The sequence below is a fragment of the Siphateles boraxobius genome, unplaced genomic scaffold (assembly GCF_051911475.1).
Source record: "Siphateles boraxobius isolate OS27281-9 unplaced genomic scaffold, OSU_SipBor_1 130, whole genome shotgun sequence".
Classification (NCBI taxonomy): Eukaryota; Metazoa; Chordata; class Actinopteri; order Cypriniformes; family Leuciscidae; genus Siphateles; species Siphateles boraxobius.
This window is the reverse complement of record NW_027508734.1, coordinates 24,679,624-24,699,553: the sequence shown is the minus strand read 5'-3', so window position 1 is coordinate 24,699,553 and position 19,930 is coordinate 24,679,624. Positions and strand designations below refer to the sequence as shown.

General features: G+C 42.4%; 2 protein-coding genes across 6 annotated transcripts in view; one reads left to right on the top strand and one right to left on the bottom strand.

Annotated features, from left to right (window-relative positions):
- Nucleotides 1–12,849, top strand: part of galr1b (galanin receptor 1b) — a 70,120-nt gene extending 57,271 nt beyond the window's left edge. Inside the window, exon 3 of the mRNA XM_077228910.1 lies at nt 12,431–12,849. Within this exon, the coding sequence (XP_077085025.1) occupies nt 12,431–12,748 (318 nt within the window). The 3' untranslated portion in view covers nt 12,749–12,849. The remainder of the gene's footprint in view (nt 1–12,430) is intronic.
- Nucleotides 12,850–14,318: 1,469 nt separating this feature from the next.
- Nucleotides 14,319–19,588, bottom strand: ddx28 (DEAD (Asp-Glu-Ala-Asp) box polypeptide 28). 5 transcript variants are annotated; one of them, XM_077228903.1, is made up of 2 exons: nt 19,513–19,588; nt 14,319–17,634 (listed from the first exon to the last, which is right to left on the bottom strand). In XM_077228903.1, the coding sequence occupies exon 2, from the start codon at nt 17,587–17,589 to the stop codon at nt 16,021–16,023; it is 1,569 nt and encodes a 522-aa protein (XP_077085018.1). In that variant the 5' UTR covers nt 17,590–17,634; nt 19,513–19,588; the 3' UTR covers nt 14,319–16,020. The 5 variants fall into 5 exon arrangements, with proteins under 5 accessions (XP_077085018.1, XP_077085015.1, XP_077085019.1 ...); XM_077228900.1 differs by having other exon boundaries at nt 14,319–17,661; nt 19,513–19,580; XM_077228904.1 differs by lacking the exon at nt 19,513–19,588 and adding an exon at nt 17,787–17,831.
- Nucleotides 19,589–19,930: the final 342 nt, after the last annotated feature.

Sequence of the window (19,930 nt, the reverse complement as noted above, 5' to 3'; positions counted from 1 at the left end):
TTAAGGTCCACTAGCGGCAACGCAGATAGGAAGGGCTGAATTTCTGCGATTTTCAGAAATCAAATCCTGTTCAATGGATACAGTGGTGTCTGTGTGGCTCAATGGTATACGGGAGAGACAATCCGCCACACAGTTTTTGCTACCTGGACGGTACTGTACATCATACTGGAAACACAGGAGCGTAGCAGACCAACGAGCTACCCTCATGCCAGCTCTATTCATGCCCTTTGTGGAGAGAAGAGTAGTAAGGGCCTGATGATCAGTTCTTAGAGTGAAACGATGTCCCCACACATACGTTCTCTACTTTTCCACCGCCCAAACACATGCAAGTGCCTCCTTCTCCACAGTAGAGTATTTCCTCTCAGACGTTGATAGCGTCCTAGATGCAAAGGCTACCACACGTTCGACACCATTAGGATGTAGCTGTGTCAGGACAGCACCAAGGCCGTAATCTGAGGCATCTGTAGAAATTAATGTTGGAAGGAAAGGATCATAAATAGAAAGAACAGGGCTCTCCAGCAGCATTCTCTTAAGTGTATTAAAGCTATCAACTGCTTCTCTACTCCACTGTAGTGACGTTTTGCATCAGCTCTGAGCATCTGCCTCAGTGGCTCAACCACAGTAGCATAGCCTGGAAGAAATTTGTTGAACCATGAAGTGAGCCCTAGGAACGAACATAAAGCTACCATATCTGTAGGTCGAGGTGCTTCTGAAATGGCAGTAAGGTGGTCTGGGCTGGGACGTAATCCTTCTTTAGAAATGACATGACCCAGAAACGGAATTCTTGCTTGGTTGAAGGAGCTTTTATCAAAGTTAATCTGCAAGCCAACCTCGTCTAGCCTTTGACGAACATCTTGGAGGTGCTTATCATGGGCCTCATTAGAATTACCATACACTATAATGTCATCTAAATAATTATTTACCCCTTCCAGCCCCTTTAGGACCGTTTGCATAATTTTTTGGACGGCTAACGGCGCTGAAGATAGTCCAAACGGAACCCGAGTGAAACGGAAAAGGCCTTCGTGCGTTATGAATGCAGTCAGGTTACGACTGTCAGGATGGAGAGGCAGCTGGTGGTAAGCAGAGCTCAGATCAATTTGACTGTAATGTGAAGCACCTGCAATTTCTGTAAACAAATCATCCATGTGAGGCAATGGATAGCAATCCATAATCACACTCTTATTAGATTCACGGAGATCTACACAAAGTCTAATGTGTCCATCACGCTTACGTTCCACCACCAACGGACTAACCCATTCTGAAGCATCAACTGGTTCAATTATGCCCGCTGTAAGTGTCACGATTCATGAATTCACTGTTTCCTTCTTGTCTCGTGTCTTTGTTGTTATTCGTGTGTGGGTGTGTGAGTAGAGGGCGTGACCAACCTATCATCACTGATCACCGCACAGCTGGTTTCACTTTCACCACCAGCTGCAGCTCATTCACCTTACCCTTCATATACTCACTGTTTTGTCCTCTCCTTTGTCAGATTGTTGTTTGGTGTTTGTCGCGTGTGTGTTCCTGATCCCGGTTGGCGTCCAGTTCTGTGTTTTGTTCCTGTCCCTGGTTCCCGATCGTGTCTTCGTCTCCGTGTCCTGGATTATTCACCTTCATCATCATCAACTCGTCTCTTCATTCCACCTGCACTCTGTTGACCATCGACGTCCCTGCGCCACTCCCCGTGTCCAGGCACCATCATATTCTACTCATTGTTAATAAAGAAAAGTTTTACTTGCATATTGCTTCCTCGCCATTATTGCCGTGACAGAACGATCTGACCATCATGGAAGCAGCAGGTGAATCGTCAGCGTCTCTTCAAGCGTTTTTCGACAACAGCATGCAGAGGATGGATTTCTGTGAGAGGAACATCAATGACACGGGGAGAGCAGTTCAAGCTCTAGTGGCGCAGGTGTCCGAGCTCACCCAGCAGATCCAACTTTTGCGAGCTCCCACTGCGCCACCAACGCCACCTGTTCCCCCCACACCACCTTTACCCTTCCCAGACAGAGCCTCGACTACCAGTGCCCGAATCATATTCAGGTGAGCCCAGTTTCTGCAGGGCATTCATCACTCGATGCTCCATGCATTTTGCACTGCAACCCAGAACCTTCAGTACGGAACAATCCAAGGTAGCGTTTGTTCTAACGCTGTTATCTGGGAAGGCAGCACTATGGGGGACGGCGGTGTGGGAGAACCAAGACCAATGCTGTGCCTCGTTCCAGACACTCGCCGTTGAGATGAAACAAGTTTTCGATCGGGCAGTGGCCAGGAGAGAAGCGGCTAGAATTCTTGCTGATCCACGTCAAGGATAGAGGTCTGTATCAGATTTCTCCATCGAATTCCGGACATTAGCGGCTGGGTGTCAATGGAACGAGGCGGCGCAGTGGGACATGTTCCTGCATGGGCTGGCTGACCGCATCCAGAGAGAGATTTACACCGTGGATCTGCCCACATCACTCAACGGGCTTATTGAACTGGCTTTAAGAGTTGATGCACGTTTGACCAGAGTCGAGAGACGGGCTCTGCCCAGTCGGTTTTCCAGTGGAGCTGAGAATCATCGTTTCAGCGGTGCGGATGCGGACAGCCCCACTCACGATCACGAGCCCATGCAGGTGGGGCGAGCTCGGCTTTCCCGGGAGGAGAAGGAGAGGCGGAGATTCTAGGGACTATGCCTTTACTGTGGTGGGACTGGTCACCACGCTTACAGCTGTCCGGTAAAAGGCCAAGCCCGATAGTAACTATGAGGCTACTATCGGGTGGGATCTCCGCCGAGAAGACCTCATCAACATCTACGCTCCTCCCGGTAAGACTTAGATGGTCAACACACACCCACGGCCACCGTGCACTGTTGGACTCGGGAGCCGAAGGTAATTTTATGGACTATTCGTTTGCACTCAAGTTTCATGTTCCCATCAAACCCCTCACACACAAGATCTCAGTTCGTGCACTCAATGGTCAAGAGCTCCCAACCATCGAATTCACCTCTGAAATCATCACTCTCATCACGTCTGGCAATCACACTGAAAGACTTTCATTCTACATCATGGACTCACCCCTTGCACCCATCGTTCTCGGTCACCCGTGGCTCATACAACACAACCCCCGTGTGGACTGGCAGCAGTGTACCGTTGTGTCATGGAGCAGTCAATGTCATGAGTCTTGTCTTGTGTCTGCCTGTTCGTCTGTTTCTGTCCCTATTTTTCAGGAGACAGTGGATTTGTCAAACGTGCCAGCAGAGTACCTCCTCCTGAAGGAAGTGTTCAGTAAGTCTCGTGCTGCTTCTCTTCCTCCGCATCGTCCCTATGACTGTGCCACTGATTTACTGCCAGGTAAGTCTCCGCCTAAGGGCAAGTTATATTCGCTTTCTGGACCAGAAAGGGAGGCTATGGAGAAATATATTTCTGATTCTCTAGCAGCCGGGTTCATCCGCCCTTCTTCTTCTCCAGCGGGGACGGGGTTCTTTTTTGTGGGAACCGAGGGTTGAACAGCATCACGGTAAAGTGTCTTCAGCCTTCGAGAGGTTGCAGGGAGCGTCGGTCTTCACAAAATTGGATTTACGTAATGCTTATCATTTGGTCCGCATCAGCAAGGGGGATGAGTGGAAGACCGCTTTTAATACCCCCAGGGGCCACTTTGAATATTTGGTAATGCCGTTCGGATTATCGAACTCCCCAGCGGTCTTCCAGGCACTCGTCAATGACGTGCTGCGAGATATGGTCGATCAGTTCATATATGTCTACCTGGATGACATATTGATTCTTTCTTCTTCTCTCCAGGAACATGTGCAGCACGTCCGACGAGTGCTTCAGAGGTTGCTAGAGAATGGGCTTTTTGTCAAGGCGGAGAAATGCGCGTTTCATGCACAGTCTGTTCCTTTCCTAGGGTACATCGTTTCGTCTGTGGGAGTACGTATGGATCCTGACAAGGTTAAGGCTGTGGTGGAGGGGCCAAGTCCAGATTCCCGTAAGGCCCTACAGAGGTTTCTGGGGTTTGCCAACTTTTACCGGCGTTTCATTCGCAATTTCAGCCAACTAGCCGCACCTCTGACCGCCTTGACCTCCCCCAGAACTCCGTTCAGGTGGTCAGACGCAGCCGAGGCTGCGTTTGCCAAACTCAAAGGCCGCTTTGTTTCAGCCCCCATCCTGGTTACCCCTGACTCTTCACGGCAGTTCTTGGTGGAGGTCGATGCGTCAGAGGTGGGGGTAGGTGCAGTGTTATTCCAACGATCCCCATAGACGACAGGATGCACCCGTGCGCGTTTTTGTCCCATCGGTTATCTCCTGCTGTACGTAATTATGATATTGGTAACAGAGAGTTGTTGGCAGTCAATCTAGCATTGGAGGAGTGGCGTCACTGGTTAGAGGGGTCAGGGGTACCTTTTATTGTCTGGACCGATCACAAGAATCTGGAATATATTAGCACTGCCAAAAGGTTGAACTCCAGGCAGGCTCGGTGGGCACTTTTTTTCGGTCGCTTTGATTTTTCTCTCTCGTACCGCCCGGTTCCAAAAATGTAAAACCCGACTCTTTATCGCGCATTTTTGATCGTTCCGAACGCCCGTCTACTCCCGAGTGCATTTTACTCGAGACCCTATTCGTCTCCACACTCACATGGGAGCTCGAATCGAAGGTCAAGACGGCCTTAGAAGGGGTAACGCCTCCGCCCGGGTGTCCACCGAGACGCTTATTTGTGCCGGAGGGATTACGGTCCGACGTTATTCAGTGGGGGCATTGTTCCAATATGGCTTGTCATCCAGGAGTCAGTCGTACTAGATTTTTAGTCAAGCAACGATTCTAGTGGCCACTTATGGCTCGTGACATCCACAGTTTTGTTTTGGCTTGCTCAGTTTGTGCCACTGGTAAGACTTCCAATCGACCTCCTGATGGGTTACTTCAACCGCTGCCGGTCCCTTCGAGACCCTGGTCCCATATAGCGCTAGATTTTATTACCGCCCTCCCACCCTCTCAGGGGTACACGGTAGTTTTGACCGCGGTGGACCGGTTCTCGAAGGCGGCCCATTTCATTCCCTTGCCCAAATTACCCTCAACTAAGGAGACAGCGTTGACCGTCGTTAACCACGTCTTTCGCTTACATGGCCTCCCGATAGACGTGGTTTCCGACAGGGGCCCCCGATTTGTGTCCAAATTTTGGCGAGAGTTTTGTAGGTTACTGAGGGCGACTGTCAGTCTGTCCTCAGGGTTTCACCCCCAGAGCAATGGTCAAACTGAGAGAGCCAACCAAGATTTGGAGAGAGCGTTGCGATGTTTGGTTTCCAAGAATCCTTCCTCATGGAGTCAGCAACTGTCAATGGTGGAGTACGCCCACAATACGTTACCAGTATCATCCACGGACCTATCTCCGTTCGAGTGTAGTGTAGGTTACCAGCCACCCATTTTCCCCAGTCTGGAGTCCGAAGTCGCGGTCCCCTCCGTTCACGCATTCGTCCAGAGGTGTCACCATACTTGGACTAGAGCCCGTGAGACGCTACTCCAAGTGGGGGCGCACACCGAGGCCAAAGCCGATCGCCACCGGCGTAGGCCCCCCGTATACGTCGTCGATTCCAAAGTGTGGCTTTCAACAAAGAACATTCCTCTTCGGTCCGTTTCGAATAAGCTTGCTCCCAAATTTATTGGCCCGTTCGCTGTCACCAAGATCGTTAGTCCGGTGGCAGTCCGCCTTAACCTTCCTCCTGCGTACAGGAGAATTCATCCCGTGTTCCATGTGTCCAAAGTCAAACCCGTGTTATATTTTCGCATTAATCCGCCAGCCCTGGTTCCCCCACCGCCGCGACTCGTAGATGGGGAACCATCATATTCGGTCAATCGTATTCTGGACTCAAGACGGAGGGGACGCGGAGTCCAGTACTTGGTGGACTGGGAAGGTTGCGGTCCGGAGGAGAGAAGTTGGGTACCTGCTAGGGACATCCTGGATCACTCCCTTATTGATGATTACAATCGCCAGTTAAGGGAGTCTGGGGACGCCAGGAGGTGTTCCTAGGATGGGGGGGTACTGTCACGATTCATGAATTCACTCTTTCCTTCTTGTCTCGTGTCTTTGTTGTTATTCATGTGTGGGTGTGTGAGTAGAGGGCGTGACCAACCCATCATCACTGATCAGCACGCAGCTGGTATCACTTTCTCCACCAGCTGCAGCTCATTCACCGTACCCTTCATATACTCACCGGTTTGTCCTCTCCTTTGCCAGATCGTTGTTTGGTGTTTGTCACGTGTGTGTTCCTGATCCCGGTTGGCGTCCAGTTCTGTGCTTTGTTCCTGTCCCTGGTTCCCGATCGTGTCTTCGTCTCCGTGTTCGGGATTATTCACCTTCATCATCATCACCTCGTCTCTTCATTCCACCTGCACTCTGTTGACCATCAACGTCCCTGCGCCACTCCCCGTGTCCAGGCACCATCATATTCTACTCATTGTTAATAAAGAAGAGTTTTACTTGCATATTGCTTCCTCGCCATTATTGCCGTGACAGTAAGGTGACAATTAAGCTCAGTAGACACCTCCTTACGGATGCTGAGAGGTAAGCGTCTCAATTTTTGACGCAATGGAGTCACTGTTGAATTAACTTGCACTTTGTGGATGAATCCTTTCACACATCCAAGGGGAGTAGCAGATACAGGTGATACTGTGTACACAGGGCTTGTGGAATGCTGAGTCAAATGAAGAGGTGCAGGTGAGAATCCACATTCATGGTCTATGTGCCTCACTTTTCCGCTTACAATGTCCAGGTTCAGCAGTGTAATTAAATCTAATCCTAGCAAGGGAGATCCTGCAGTCACTACATAAAAAGTAGCTGGAACTACATTGTCATTTGTTGATACACCCACTAATACTGTTAAGCAGCCAATAACTGGTAAGTTCTCTTTTGCATAAGTCACAAGTTTAATTGTGGGCTTACTTAGGCTGCATTGTGAGAAGTGTTTCTTATACACATCTTCTGGAAGTATGGAAACTGATGCGCCCGTATCTACAACCAGTAATAACTTATGTTTCTGACCTCTTGGTGCTTCAACATTCACTTCACAAGTGATTTTATCATTGGCTGTAACAGCTTGTTTTACGTTATCCACACAGAGCACAGTCACGTCTGGAACGACCACCTCTCTTACTTCACTCAAAGCTGCTTTACACACTTTAGCAAAGTGTCCTTTTTTCCCACAGTGTCTGCATGTCGCTTTAGCAGCCGGGCAGTTTTTATCATTTGCCAGATGTTTGTCCGATCCACATCTGAAACATTGTCGACGTTGCTGACCGGTCGTTGTTTGTTTTCGATCCTCTGATCGTCTCTGCACAGCTTGTGACTGCTTAGTTGAACGTAATTATGGAAGATTTTCTGCCATGTTTCAAATGGAATTAGTGGCTCCTCACTAACAGGATGAAACGGTGGCGGGCTCGGCACTGAAGCGCTCATCCTCGTCGCCAATTTGTGGTGTTTTCACCCTTCAACAGAACACACTCCATGCGGTGTACATATCAACTTTTTATTCGTCCTCTTCACATTATTCAACACCATTCCTCACTAGAGTCCCTAGTGGTGCAGTTCGAAATTCCTGTGTTATAGTTAGCAATTACTATGAATTGAACATCGAGTATTGTATGCTTCTCAACACAACATCTTCCCTATTTATTGTCCCTGTATTCTCTGTCTTTAGCCAGATTATTGCTGCATGCAACTGTGTTCCTAGTCATGTCCTGCTCTGCCTTGTGTTTCCCTGCTGGTGGATCTTGTTTTTCCGCTACTGGGTAGTATTAGTTGTCTTTTTGTTTATTTTTGCTATTTGAATAAAGCCCACCATCCTCTGCATTTGAGACGTCGCCTTGTGAATGATTCAGTGGTGACCTCAGAAATAAAATGGATTGTGAATAATGAGCATTGAAGGGACAGATTAAAGTAAGATGAAATGACCGCCAAAGGAGAAAAGAAACAGTTGGTTTCTCGCTTTTTTATTTACATTAATCCGGTCCTGTCCTGTAAAATCTCCAGCTGTGTTTCTGAAGTAAATCATGTCTGTCCCCAGTGATACTGAAGTCGAGCAAGGAGTTGCTATTTTGTTGTTTATGTGAGAAGTAGCTGTGGTGTACAGTTTCTCCACCAAACAGTTTATCTTGTTACCTGTACCTGCTGTTCTTAGTAAATAGGAAGTTCCAGGTAGTTACTTATGGCGTTATTTTTTAGTCAAAAGTTATGAGCGTGTAAGACATGCTCACGAGCACATTATGTTATTTCACACGCGCAAAAATGAACCTTCAGCTGGCATGATAAAAGTACTCGCGCACAAATTCAACAACCGAGAGGTGTACAGGTAGCTGCGAGCGAGCGCCTGGCATACTCTAATAGGTTAACTCTGCTTGTACAGTGAAATCCTGCTCGCGCGCAGCGGGCTTCTGCTCGCGGAGTGCTGTTTTGCTCGCGCAGTGGATTCCTGCTCGCTCAGCTGATTTCTGCTCCCTCGAGTCTACATGACTTTTGACAATTTGGGGGCGGAACCAAGGAAGGCACTGACCCTCTTATGATTGGTCACTTTAATCGTAATCACAACCACAGGGACGTCTTTGTACTTTGATTGACAGCTCTCATTTCAGGAAGCACGGAGTCAAAGTATCTGACGGAGTTTTTTTTTATTTTTATTGAAATATCAAGATTTACAGACAAACATGGCTGCATAACTTCCTTTTCTTTAGAATAGGATACAAGGACAATATAGTCAGAGGGAGCAGCTCTTAATACAACAAGAATATAAATGTAGTCTTAGTACAAAAATAAGGATATTTGTAAGCAAAATAAACATTTTAATAAATAAACGGTAAGGAATTATAATATAACATGACATAAGGGGAGAATTCAGTCTTTGTTCATCCATTTATCTTAGTTGGGAAGTGTTTTAGGGTATCATATATTTTTTGTGCTTTAGGACCTTTCAAAGTTTTTAAGGATTTTATATACAGTTTAAATTCATTTTTTTTTAAAACTCCGTCAGATCCTTTGACTCTGACTTCCTGTAATGAGAGCTGTCCATCAAGGGACAAAGATGTCCCTGTGGTTGCGATTACGATGAAAGTGACCAATCATAAGAGGGTCAGTGCCCTCCTTGGTTTCCGCCCCCAAATTGTCAAAAGTCATGTAGACTCGAGGGAGCAGAAATCAGCTGAGCGAGCAGAAATCCACTGCGCGAGCAAAACAGCACTCCGCGAGCAGAAGCCCGCTGCGCGCGAGCAGGATTCAACTGTACAAGCAGAGTTAACCTATGAGAGTATGCCAGGCGCTCGCTCGCAGCTACCTGTACACCTCTCGGTTGTTGAATTTGTGCGCGAGTACTTTTATCATGCCAGCTGAAGGTTCATTTTTGCGCGTGTGAAATAACATAATGTGCTCGTGAGCATGTTTTACACGCTCATAACTTTTGACTAAAAAATAACGCCATAGTTACTGTATAGGGAAAGATGTCATGAAGAAGCATGGCTTTCAAACATCATTAGTAGTTCTATGGCACCTCTTTGGAAATGTTTATCTCCTTATCTGCTTAAATATGCTCGCCGGTTAGTTAAATCTGCAAGTCACTCTTCATTATTGACAGGAGTTCATCAGAACTGTTGCTTTGTGTCTAACATTGCTCAATAATAATCAGTCTGACAATGATATTTATTTCTCTACAAAATATCTCTCAAATGTAGCACAGCTTTCACATGGTACAGCAAAGTATGAAAAGAAGTGTCAAATTTTAAATCATTCTGCCAAGCTCTCAAAGCTCCAAAGGACATTAAAGGCTGAAGCGAGTCTAGGTCCAAATGAGGACAACACCAATCTAGCAGAAAATTTCTTGCACTATGGTAGACTTTCATCCTGTGACTAATCATGGTGGTCTATTTCTCTTTTTCTGTTTGTCTTCATCACTCGGCCACACTCTGTTTTAAGTATGCACCGATACCACTTTTTCCAGAACGAGGCCAATACCGATACTTTCATTGTTGGTACTTGCTGATACCGATAACTGTATTTTCATTGCATTTGTAATTTTTAAATAAGCTATATTAGGTAAAGAATCCAAAAGAATATGAATCATATTCATTGATTTAATTTGTTTAGCTACTTTATATTTCCTTCAGTTATTTTCATACTTAAATTTGAATGTTAAAGCTACAATATGTAATTTTTTTCGCCGCTAGGGATCGCTAACCTCTTACAATAACAAAGGCGTAGGTTGGTGACGCATAAGCGGAATTATGTAACTTGACATCATGCTTAAGGATCTAATAATGTTTATGGATGAGTAAATACATTGATGTTTTAACATGACTGTGGTATGAAGCAGGTCGCGATTGCTAATGAGAGATTGCTAACGTGGATATAAAGGAATAAGGACAGTTCATTCTACCGAACTACCCGCAAGTGCTGCATTAGTACTCACACTGGTCAGTTTGCGCTGCGCTGTTTAACTTGGTCTAAATGATCAAACTAAACTGCATTTGAGTGTGATGAAAGTTATAATGTTATTCTATGTCTTAGTTTGTCTGTATGAGACTATCAGTCAGCTAGATCAACATTAGAATAACATACTGATCATATTCTAACATTTCATCATGTTGAGCTATATAACATTGATTAGTTTTATGTACATTTGCTCACCTGTCTAATAAAGTATCTCTGTCAAGTCGAAGTTTGTCATGGACGTGGAGCTCTCGGCATCTAGAAAACGCCACACTGATATTGATCCTCGTTTTAGTTCTCCTTTTGTCCCAAAGTCTGCTTGCCATGGTCCATAATGTTTGAACGAAACAACAACATTATGAGCGTGCCGGTAGACGTAACGCAGTTGTCCACGTCTGTTGCCATGATTACTATGGCAGTACCAGCGGAAACTTAGGGATAACGCGGATATTACGTCATTGACAGGCGACAAGTGAACATAGACGAGCCATTATTTAAAATTGGAATTTATCTGAAATTAAAAATCTTTGGGAACTTTTGGGATATTGTAAGTACACAACTGCAGGAAATATATCACACTGTGCAAGTGATTTTCGGATATTTTATTACAAAAATTTTACATATTGTAGCTTTAAAATGTATTGTACAGGCCTCTGTTACTTTCACTGTTCATTCTATTAGAGGGCTGCATTGTGATTGGGGTCACGCGGGACCCAACGTAAACGGTTTTACCTTTGCTGCACTTGGGAGTGGGCGGTCAAAATATACAGCGCGGGTCCCGCAATCCCGTTTTTTGCCATTTAACAAGAAAGGAGTAAACAAATGAAGTTCAACGCAGTTTGATCAGTAACATACGTACAAGTACACAAGCACCAGTATCGGTGCATCCCTAGTTTCAAATATCCAGATCTTTTTAAAGCACTTTGTGGATTTGTTTTTTTGATTGTCATTTTGATGTTCTATCACTGGAATATTTCAAAATCTGCCAAATATACTGAATATAATCTATATTGGCATATGTTTATCCTATCTTTGATAATGTTGCTTTACTCAGAATTATTCTATTACAAACAATACTTAACCTTAAGCAAATCACAATGTGTGGGCTGTGATTTCTGTTAGGCAGATGCTCTCCACATGGCCAGTGCCAACTATAGACTGGTCTTATCTCTAATAATGAGTTCATATATTGGAGGAAGCTTGAATATCTGCTTTCCTGGTGCTGCAAAAACAACCTGCTGTACAAAGTTGTTGAAGTCAATATAAAAATATATTTTTTTAAATTGGCGTCCCTTCCAGCCTCTCTTCCAGCATCATTCATTTTGCCAGGCACCATTTATTGTATAGATTTTGAACAGAGCGACTACATAACATCCATTAGAGGATGCATCTCTTGCCGCTACACATTACTGCTAATTTTAGTTTCATAATTGAGTTCATTCTGCTCTCACCAATCATCTTTTGGTGTGGAGCTTCATCTGCCCACTCAAAGGATGCGTTGCTTCATCTGTTGCAGGATGAGGTATGCATTATCAAGCCTACAAAAGGTTAACTTGGTGTCATTTGCCTTGTAAGAACAGTTTGGCTCCAGGTTGAGAAAAAAGGAAGAATATGCCACACTCTTCCCACTTCGGCCTCCACTTTCAATTCAGTGAAAACCTGACCCATGCCCCTTGCTACCACAGTCTTGCACTATTGTCTTTCTAAAATGTCCTGTCCAGCCTTTGATTTCCAGCCCACATACTGTACACATAGGCTTGTCTCAGTTACGGTTACAGCAGAGTCTGAATCATACGCTCCGTTGAGCCTCAATAATTCTCTCATTTATTAAAAAAGACCAGCACCTTTTATAACTTTTACAAGTGCTAACACCTTTAAAAACTCTGTCAATTATTTAAAGAAAGTTTGTTTCTGTATACCTGAGAAAAAAAAATCAGGTCATCTGAGGCATGATTAACCAACCAATTTTTCTCTCTCTTTCTGTGTTCCCTAGACGGCTCAGACGGTGTTGTTGGTTGTCGCTGCGTTCCTCATATGCTGGATGCCGCACCACATTATTGCTATGTGGGTGGAGTTCGGCCAGTTTCCCTTGAATGATGCTTCCTTTGCGTTTCGCATCATCTCTCACTGCCTGGCCTATGGAAACTCCTGTGTCAACCCCATTCTTTACGCTTTCCTCTCGGAAAACTTCAGAAAAGCCTGCAAGCAGGTCTTCACTTGCCATTTTTTTTACTCCCCTCCGCCTGTGGAGAAAGTGGTGCGCATTCGCATGGAGAACTTCTCCATGACACATTCCACTACTAACATGTGACTACAAAACATTTTAGAGATATCAGCACTGTTTAAAAATAATTAATAACTGTTGTAATTGGGCAAACATTTGTGTTGTTGTTTCTGGACCATAGCATAGTGTATGGAGCACATATAAGAAGGTTTGACTAACATGGACAGTAAAAAAGAAAAAGCTACCTTGAGAAGTAAAAATCCAATAATATCTCAACACATGTATATCAAAGGCATTTGCTTAGGGAAAAAAAGTGTGAACTATTTAAGTGTAAATAGTGTTTGTCATTGAAATGTTGTTTTATTACATTTTGTATGTTCATTGTTTAATGTGTATTTAATGTTATTGAAAATAACTCAAACATATGTAGATATTTATTTGAAAATATTATTATTGTAAGAGTTTTTGAATATGTTTGAAAGATTCACTCTAAAAGAAGTGATTCTCAAAGAAGTGATTCGTAAAAGGCTGTGTTTGTGAATGGACTGTGCTGTCTGAACTCCTTTTGAGTGTTTATGTTGTATTCAACAAACACTTTCAGTCTCAGTATAAACATGCCATAAACCTCAATATTTACTTGTATGCTGTAATTATATATTTGGTGACATTTGTTTCAATATATTATGTCCAGTCTTCTGGTTTTATATCCATTACAAAACGAAAATATTATTGAAGGTTTCCCCCTTAAGGGGAATTCAATGGACAATAAAATGTATGTTTAGGTTTTCTGGTCCTTTAAGAGTAAGTTAGAGTGGGTTCTTGTTTTAAAAGGATGTCTATCTGTATCCTATGCTTATGGCTAACTGTTTGACTTAGACTGGTGATTGTCCTAAACAAAAGACCAGTGGAAACTTTTTTGTGTGTGTGTGTGTGTGTGTGTGTGTGTGTGTGTGTGTGTGTGTGTGTGTGTGTGTGTGTGTGTGTGTGTGTGTGTGTGTGTGTGTGTGTGTGTGTGTGTGTGTGTGTGTGTGTGTGTGTGTGTGTTGGACGCACGCACATCTCTTACCAGTCTAATACTCACGGCTCTCTGTGAGATATCAGGACAAAAGCTCTTATAAACACGTTTTTTAAAGAATCAGGAACGAGTCAAGTGTCTCAAAACTTAGGAACTTCCCTAATGACAAAAAAAGGATGGCATATTTTCCAACAGGTCAGGTTCCTGTCAGGTGAATATGATTGCAAAAAATGCTACCATCACTCATGCCTTTAATCCTTGTGGAATACATCTCCATTACAGTACATCTCTCTATAATGTGATATAATAGTACAACAAATGATAACACAGTGCTGTAGGTAACCCTAAAAATGACACTTTTCTTTTTTTGCACAGTTCACATACTGTAACTTTGGAATGACTGTCAAAGTACAGACTGATAACTTTCTGCTATTTTCTTTCTTTATAAGCATATGATGTATATTTGAATACGTTTATAAACAGTGCTGCATTTCACTAAATGATCCACTGCTGTCCAGTCACTAAAATTGAGTCAAATTATTTTTAGACAAACGTTAACAAATATCTTAGCATTGTTAGCAACCTGAATTTCCAATTCCTTCTATATAAAGTTTTCTTGAAATAAACGTAAATCAACAAATATAAATTTCGATTTATTTATTTTTATTTATTAGAGTTGAAATAAAGCATAGTCATGTTTTTCTTGTGCCTGGAACATAATTTGGGTCATTAACAGTTTATATGTAAAACCTCATTCTCTATACATTTTACACCAAATATCTCTAATGTGAAAAAAGCAGACAAAGATCAACACTTTCACTACAATTATCTCCTTCTGCATTTCTGATTAAACAAATTAACCTTTAAATGGGGTGCACAATTTAACCCAAAAGTATTTGTTGCATTTCAAAGCCAAAATGTTGCTGTACTCTAGTCAATAACATTATGCATATTAAGGGCATTTGCATGTTGGGTTGTCTGTCTTTCATACATTAAAGCATGAATCTCACAAAATGGACTTGAAAAAACAAGAACGTGTACATTTACTTCATCAGAGAGTAGTTCTCCGTGACCAGGTTGCTTTTTCTTCACAGCTCCCTGTTTACGTCTTCTCTAATCAATGTTATGAAAGACCCTCTTCTCAATAACACTGCTGCAAAGTTCAAATTTATCTCATGGCAACCCTCCTGTTGTGCCGTGATAAACAATTGGTAGTGAAGCATGAAGCCTCACTTTCAGACCTCTCTATCACATTCATTCCCATTAGGAAAAAGATGCAGCATTAGCAGCACTGAAATAACAATGCAAATAAACCAACATCACATCAACCAACAAAACAGGAAAACTGACAACCTGGCTATTTAAATGTGTTTTTGTCTTAGCACCACTTACAGCTTCCTTAAATGAGTCTGTTTGTTGTTCAATTTATTGTTCAGTGTCAAATATCTCACATAATATATATATGTGAAAAGAGTATGTCTGAATTTACAGTATCCATAGAAAACCTCCCAGATGACCTATACTTCTGGCGAGATTCTGAAGTGAGCATCTGATGGACATTTTACTATCCCATGAGGCCACGGGAGAGGAATTACAGTGAATAGCATCATGAATAGCAGTGAAGCAAGTCAAGTGATGCAACTGACACTGTAGATCACATGGCAATAACAACATGACAAATGTAGCATATGTGGAATACATCCATACTATACACATTCAAACTATATTAAACATATTTTTAACAGTTCCAAAGGAAGGCCAAACTGAAGAATAAAGGCGTTCTGGTTTTCTTCCTAGAATAGAAATTACTTACAAAGATATGCGCTTTCAGACATGATTTAAATTATGACAGAATTTAGATTTTGGGGTGAACTAGCCCTTAAGATGTCTAATACAAAATGTGTTCAGAAGATTTAGGCCAAAATGTTCTTAAATGTTTAGTAAAGGTTGAAAACAATAAATACACAAAGAACCAAATGATACCAAACCTATATGGTGTTCTTTCTTGGCCAGAACATGGAAAATATATTTTGAAGATTTTTTCTACTTTTTTTTGTCCATAAAATGAAAGTCAATGGGGGTAAAATAAATAAATAAAAACCTTTTTTTGATCTTTTATGTACAAAAGAAAGTAAATCATACAGGTTTAGAATGATGTCATAAATGATTACATAATTTTCTTTTTTGGGTGAACTATACCATTAATGTGTCTAATACAAATGTGAACAGAAGCTTTAGGACAAAACGTTCTTTAACATTTTTATTTTAAAGGTTCAAACAACAAATATACAACAAACATTTGACATTTTTAATAAGGCTTATTTGTAGATCATACTTTAACCACCTATTTGTTTTTCTCCATTTCTTTAACATCCATTTTATTGCTGGGTTTCTGAATTTCTGACTCCATCCCTGGTAAAGATGTTCTTCTCCTGGCTGCTGTCTCTATTCTCTGCACAAGTTCCACATCCCACAGGTGAGTAACGAAACTCAGCACCTCCCCTCCGCCGGAGCCACCTGCTCTACCCACGCGCCCTGCCCGGTGGATGTAATCTGTGTGGGTCTCTGGGAAGTCATAATTAACAATAAGTCCAACCCTCTGTGTGTCCAAACCTCTTGAAGCAATGTCAGTACATATTAGAACATCAACACTCCCTTTTTGAAAGTTCCTGAAAATTCCCTCTCTCATGGTTGCAGGCATCTCTCCCTGGAGTCTCATATGACGAACACCCATCTCCTCCAGCGAAAAGCCCAGCCAGTTGACAGTGGAAGCCGAGTTACAGAACACCAGAACGCCTTTATGCTCCAGTTCAGCCTTTTTCAAAGCTTGATGAAGCTCTAGAATCTTGTCTGCACCTTTGATCCTGAGAAACATCTGCTTTACATGCGGCATGAGATGATGTAGCATCCGGCTTTTAACAGTCACCATGCTGGCCAGGTCAGTCACCATGCTGAGGACCTCTCCTACACCAGCTGGAAACGTGGCTCCCACCACAACCAGCTGAGCTTTATGATCAAGACCAACTGTCTCTGAGAGTCTGGACGCCACCTGGGTATGCGAAAAAATATCCTCAAGCAAGCCCGCAAAACTGACGTCAAACATAGTATCGGCTTCATCGATGACTAGGAAGTTTACTTCGCTCAAGCTGATGAACCGCTTCTGGAGAGCCTTTAGCAGAGCGCCTGGTGTGGCCACTAAAATATCCGGCTGACCATGAGTGAACGCCGCTTTGATGTTTCCCACACCTCTCCCACCTCCTGTGACTTTGACCACTATTCCAAACCGTTGACCGATTGATCGAGCAACAGATGTCACTTGTTCTGCTAGTTCCCGTGATGGAACAACGACCACTGCGCGAATGTTTCTCTCGGAGTCTGTGAACGGCTCCTCCTGCAGCCTGTGGATGATGGGAAGGAGGTAAGCAAGTGTTTTTCCACTTCCTGTCTCTGCAGCGCAGAGAATATTGTGTCCTTTTAGTATTTTGGGAATGGTTTGCATCTGCACTGTGGTGGGGTGAATTATATTCTGACTGTGTAAAGTCTCGACCAGTTCTGGACAAATGTGAAAGCAATTAAATGTATTTTTAGAGGTGGAAGCTGTGTCATTACCCTTGTCCTTCTGCTTGAGCATGGATGGTGGAGCACTCTGGATGCTATTTATTGAGAAGTAATCCCCTAACGTTTTGTTACTCTTCCATCCCTTTGATGTCAGAACAGGTTGTTCAAATTTTCCAAGTGTATAGCCAACAGACTGGTTTAGCTGTGGGTTCTTGCTCTTGATCAATAGTCTGCCCGGCTTGACTGTTGGTAGCCTGTCAAACTTCTTGCTTTGCATCTGTTTGACGTTCTCTATATGTTCTTGCATGGGTCTCGGGATGCGGATCACAACAGGCTGTGAGCTAGCTGTTGTCATTCTTTGTAGACCCGCATTAATGGACGCGGTCTGTCCCCTGCCAGGCTGCGAACGAGAAGAACAGCGTGTTGCCTGCGAGAGTTTGGAAATTAGAAAGGCACAGCGTCCGAACTTTACTGCCTGCATTGTGGATAAGACTACAAACGAAAATGAATATAGTACGTCCTGTTTAATACACAAACGGATTAGAGAAATACCGTTTAATGTGACAAATGCGGAAAAAACATTGATCTCACATGCACCCATGCGCTTAGTTCGTCCGGGCACAGGATGATGACGTTTACAAACACACAGTAGGCTAATGTCAAAATTAAAGCCCCATTGATGTGAAATGACCATTGTTGAATTCAGAACCAAGTATTACTCTTGCTATTTCTGCAATTTATTTACATTTATTTAATGAACAGACGATTTTTTTCTAAAGCGACTTTGAGGAATACAGAAAGTGATTTATTTCATTTTTAAACATTGTCTAGAATAGAACATGGACAGGGAGTGATTCAGATTAAGAAATAGTGGAAGCATAAAATAATCTTTAAGAGTACAAAACGAACGTTCTTCATGCTAGAACATTGATTCACTCAAGACAGGTGGAAAGATTACGAAAATGTACCATGGTTTTACAAAAAAACAAAAAAAAACATGGTTATTGTAGTTCAACCATGTATGCACAAATAAACCATGGTTTTGCTACACTATAGTTTAACCATTGTACTTGTATTAAACTGATACAACTGGCAATCAATCGGCAAAAAAAAAAAAGATGGTTACTATAATAAAACCATGGTTAATTTTGGTTAGGGGAAACACAGAAAATACTGTAACTGGCACAGCAAGCTCACTGTTCTCGATGCTCGAAATATTGGAAGAAAAATATAAATAGGCTATTGAATATTTTTCTTATCTATTTTAAAATCTCTAAAGAGAAGTTTCGACGACATCATCTTTCTTCTTTTTTCTTCTTTTTTTATTCAACTTTCCCGGATTTTCTTTTCCTCTTACCTCAGCGCAGCGCAGATTTGTTTAAATCATGAACCAAGGCAAAGCTATATGTCGCTGCTCTTCCATAAGCGCCGACACCTACTGTCAGAGAGTGAATGCATTTTAATTCAGCCTGTCTGCTGTTTTTGTTAGGTGCAGGTATAGGTTTTGTGTAGCATAATTTCACAAAGCTAAAGTCAGACCATTCTGTTTTTGCTTTAAATATTGAAACTACAATAAAAAAAAATGTTTTATAAAAAATTGCCATGCTGCATGTGTTTAGCATCTTTGTTTGGATCATGATTAAATGCAGTGGTTGCCACTAATTTCAAATGGCAAAAAAATAAAAAAATTGAAAGAGAAAATTAACAACAAATAAAACTGTTTAAGCAAAGAAAAAAATCAGCAACTGGTATCGGAATTGGCCGATATATGACCGATAAATTCGTTTTTTTTCTTCTGTTGAACAAAAATAAGATATTTTAAAGAAGGTTGGTAACCAGACAGTTCGCAGTACCCATTGACTTCCATTTAAGGTCAAAACAAATTCTATGGAAGTCAATGGGTGTGGTCAACTGTCTGGTTGACATACATTTTTATGAATCTAACAATGCAATGTTGTGACAACATCAACGTGAACAACTCTCAGGACAGTTGATAGGCCAGTGCTGCATCGTCACGAAAGTTTAAGCCTTACCAATTTAAATATTCAAGAGCAAAAAGTGGCCAAAGGGAGCTCAGTTCGTTGGTGTGAACAACTCCTAATGTTGGTGTGAAATAAACAGTTATGGAAGTACAGAAATTAAAGTCGAAGCTCCAAATTCCTGAAAAAAAAGTAATTTGGTGCCTCAGCAGAGAAGCTGTCAATCATGACATCACACTCCTGTTTTTATAGCATCAAATAACTAACTAAAACCACTTAGAAACGGATTAGAGAAATACCTTTTAATGTGACAAATGCGGAAAAAACATTGATCTCACATGCACCCATGCGCTTAGTTCGTCCGGGCACAGGATGATGACGTTTACAAACACACAGTAGGCTAATGTCAAAATTAAAGACAGCAAACTGACATTGAATCAACGTCTGTCTGCTATCTGGGCAGACTTATTAAAAAAAACTAACACTTGAACTTACAACAGCATGATAAAAAAAAAAAAAACTACCTAAAATGACAAAAACCTTTTGAAAAAATTTATTTGAAGTGTAATTTGATTGTTTAGTTTGTCTCACGTCCCACTATTGCATGGAGAGGGCAGGGTTTATGAAATTTTCTTTGACCAGCTCCCTGGGGGCGATCGAAACTTTTTGACTTCACTTTTCAGGACTTGTGCGGCACACTTGGGTCCTACACATAGA

Excerpts from the sequence above, each read along its gene's own strand:
- ddx28 (XM_077228899.1), bottom strand. The coding sequence starts at position 17,835 with ATGGGTGCATGTGAGATCAATGTTTTTTCCGCATTTGTCACATTAAAC.